This window comes from Sphaeroforma arctica (assembly GCF_001186125.1).
Source record: "Sphaeroforma arctica JP610 unplaced genomic scaffold supercont1.1816, whole genome shotgun sequence".
In the NCBI taxonomy this organism is placed as follows: domain Eukaryota; class Ichthyosporea; order Ichthyophonida; genus Sphaeroforma; species Sphaeroforma arctica.
This window is the reverse complement of record NW_014038742.1, coordinates 1-3,207: the sequence shown is the minus strand read 5'-3', so window position 1 is coordinate 3,207 and position 3,207 is coordinate 1. Positions and strand designations below refer to the sequence as shown.

Here is a 3,207-nt window from a genome sequence, read left to right as displayed (position 1 = left end):
GGCAATGACGCCATCGCCATCGGCGATACTGCTGGGGCCACCGACCAGGGTGCGTACAGTGTAGCAATTGGTCCATACGCAGGCGCTGATGCACAGCACGCAAACACGGTTATATTCAACGCATCGACAAGCAAGCTGAACAGTTCAGTCTCAAATGCGACGTACATTCGTCCCATCGGTGCCGGACCGGGAACCATGCCCCTGTACTACGACTCCGTGACGTCTGAAGTTGTCGTGTCGTCGGGGTCGTTGGCAACTACCGGTGCTGATGGTACCTCGGTCACTGGGATACACGTTGACTCCTCTGGTAAATTGGTCGTCGATTTTACTGATAGTTCTACCGCCGTTATTGACGGCGCCCTCATGGGAAATGTACACGGCCCACCGGGTACAATCGGACCCACTGGGCCTGCTGGTGAACAGGGTCCCAGCGTATCGTCCCTTGAAATTACCGCTGGGGGTGGTCTAATGACTACCCTCACGGACGGTACGACGACCATAACTAGTAATATCAAGGGAACTACAGGTCCCTCGGGGGCTGGGATTAAAACCATGGAACTTGTCGCTGATTCGCTCGTTTTCACCCTCACAGACAACAGTGTTGTAACCATCCCAGGTGCGTCCACTGTGAGTGGTGACGCAGGACCTGACTTCATTGACGTTAACCTGACAAACAGTACCATGACCATTGAGTACTCGGACGGCCATACAATGTCTATACCAAACGTCAAAGGGGCGACAGGCGCAACTGGTAGTGAAGGTGCCATGGGACCCGAAGGACCACCTGGTGCCAACGCAGGTTCGGGTATAACAGGAGCCACGGGCGCCAAGGGTCCTGGAGGACCCACGGGACCAACTGGTGCCACTGGTGCCACTGGTGCCACTGGCCCTGATTCAACCGGGACTGGTGGTACGGGTGGTACGGGTGTTACCGGCCCAGCTGGACAAGATGGAAATGATGTATATCCAACATTTCCCACATCCACATGCTACGGCGACTACTTGCGGTGGGACGGGACGGATTGGGTTCCTGGGGGTGGAAGGGTTGCAATTGGATGTCTAGCCGGTGAGCAAAATCAGAGCGCAAATGGTGTAACAATAGGAGACCAGGCGGGGCAGTTTGACCAGGGTGTTGATTCAGTAGCTATCGGATACCGTGCGGGCAATACATCCCAATCGGATTATTCGGTTGCAATGGGACATAATGCCGGCCGTACGAATCAGCAGGAAAAGTGTGTTGCCTTCGGAAGTGGTGCTGGTGAAGAGAACCAGGGTCATAGCTCCGTAGCCCTAGGGCTAAATGTGGGGAAAGTGAATCAGGGATCAGAATCAACCGCCATAGGGTACTATGCGGGTTACGAAAATATGGGAGCTGGAAGTACATGTATTGGCAACCAAGCCGGAGAACATTCGTGTGGTCCTATGTCACTTACTGTGGGACATCTTGCCGGCTCTGATAATGTCGGACCTGGATCGGTTATCATCGCATCACACTCGACCTTGGAAACCGCCGTTGACAACTGTATTTTTTTTAGGTATAAACAACTTTTGGTATAAGCAGCAGAACTTCGTTGCAAACGGGTTCTACACTGACTCTATACGCAATGTTGTCAGCAGTCACGCACTCTTTTATAACCCGGCTACCGCCGAAATAACCTACGGATCATCGTCTGACAAACAAAGCACAACATTACACCGGTTGACAGTGTACAATTAGACACGGTTTTAGCCGGTGTAGCGACGTTGAGACCCAAAAAGTTCGGATACAAGGAAAACATGTACCGTACCGACGACATTCAAACGCGAGGACACACCGACGTACGTTATTGCGGACTGATTGCCGAGGACTTACTTGAGACAACGCCGTCGCTTGTTCATACAAACGCTGACGGTGCAGCGATTGATATCAAATGGAACGATCTAACGGCGTATATACTAGCGATGCAGCAACGTAACGCAGAAGATCTCAGGGGTATAATTACGAGCGTTTAATAAAAACATTTTTACGGTAAGAATAAACAACCGAAACCAAATTGTGTGAAAAATAAAAATGTCCTGGGTGGTGGGTAACAGTAACATCAAACTTGGCATGTGTGCGGGAGAGTTTGATCAAAGTCAGGAAGCAGTCGCCATCGGGTACCACGCCGGACAGCACAATCAGGGTATTGATAGCATAGCTATTGGATGTGGCACCGGCAACACATCGCAAGGTGACCACTGTATTGCAATCGGGACGTCTGCAGGGGAGGCTAATCAACACGATCGCACTATTGTCATGGCGGCCACAAACGAGCCACTCACCAGCACACACAGCCCGGGGATGTATATAAAACCAATTCGTAATGTGACCGATCTGAATCCAACAGACCATGCGATGCGGTACAATCCTTCAACTGGTGAAGTAACACATTCTGAATACAACGGTGCAGCGTCGGGGCGCGGTGACAGGGGCACTATTCCGAGCTCATCGTCAGTGACTGACGATGGCCTATTATCAGTGGTTTTGAACGGCGAGTCGCACATCCTAGGCAATATCCGCGGTCTCACAGACGACAGTAGTGGTAAGGGTTCAGACGGTGGTGTGGGGCGTCTAGTGTCATCTGCATTATTGACACCCGAGGAGGACTTGACAATGAAGTTTACAACCGGTCCGGATCAACCTCGTACATATGTTAAAAGTGTAGTTACAACTAGCACGGGGGAAAGTAAAATCATTCTCAGTGATGGACGAGACATCGTAATCGATGGATATGCGGATGGATCGCGCGGCTACGGTATCGGCACCACAACACATATTGATAGTAACGGCGATTTGCAGATCGTGCTTGGAAACGGCGTATTGCACAACGCCGGTTCGGTACTCGGGGAGCCAGGGAATACGGGGGTGACGGGTCCGACTGGACCACCGGGGGGCACAACGAATACCGGCGCATCGGGGGCCACGGGAGCAACTGGTCTTACGGGGCCCACTGGGCCAACGGGTGATACTGGACCCACGGGTCCAATAGGCGATGCCGGTGGCGGCAGTGGTGGCAATGGACCAACCGGCCCCACTGGACCGACTGCGTCGGATGGTAGTGACGGTGTGATACCGTCGGGGTCGTGTGTATCAGAATACTTATACTACACGGGTGATGAATGGAATGTGGGTAGTACGGAAGTCAGAATAGGGTGCGATGTTGCTAAGAAAACGCTTAAATATATATA

At 52.1% G+C, this 3,207-nt stretch overlaps 2 protein-coding genes across 2 annotated transcripts; both read left to right on the top strand.

Moving 5' to 3' along the window:
• Positions 1-4: 4 nt before the first annotated feature.
• SARC_11670 (hypothetical protein) lies at positions 5-1,992 on the top strand (the record flags this gene model as incomplete). Its single annotated transcript, XM_014294235.1, has 3 exons — positions 5-49; positions 97-1,512; positions 1,684-1,992. The coding sequence occupies 3 exons, from the start codon at positions 5-7 to the stop codon at positions 1,990-1,992; spliced, it is 1,770 nt and encodes a 589-aa protein (XP_014149710.1).
• Positions 1,993-2,050: 58 nt separating this feature from the next.
• SARC_11669 (hypothetical protein) lies at positions 2,051-3,193 on the top strand (the record flags this gene model as incomplete). The annotated part of the gene is made up of 1 exon (XM_014294234.1): positions 2,051-3,193. A coding segment is annotated over one exon (1,143 nt), but the record flags the coding sequence as incomplete, so codon positions are not given.
• Between the last annotated feature and the right edge of the window lie 14 nt (positions 3,194-3,207).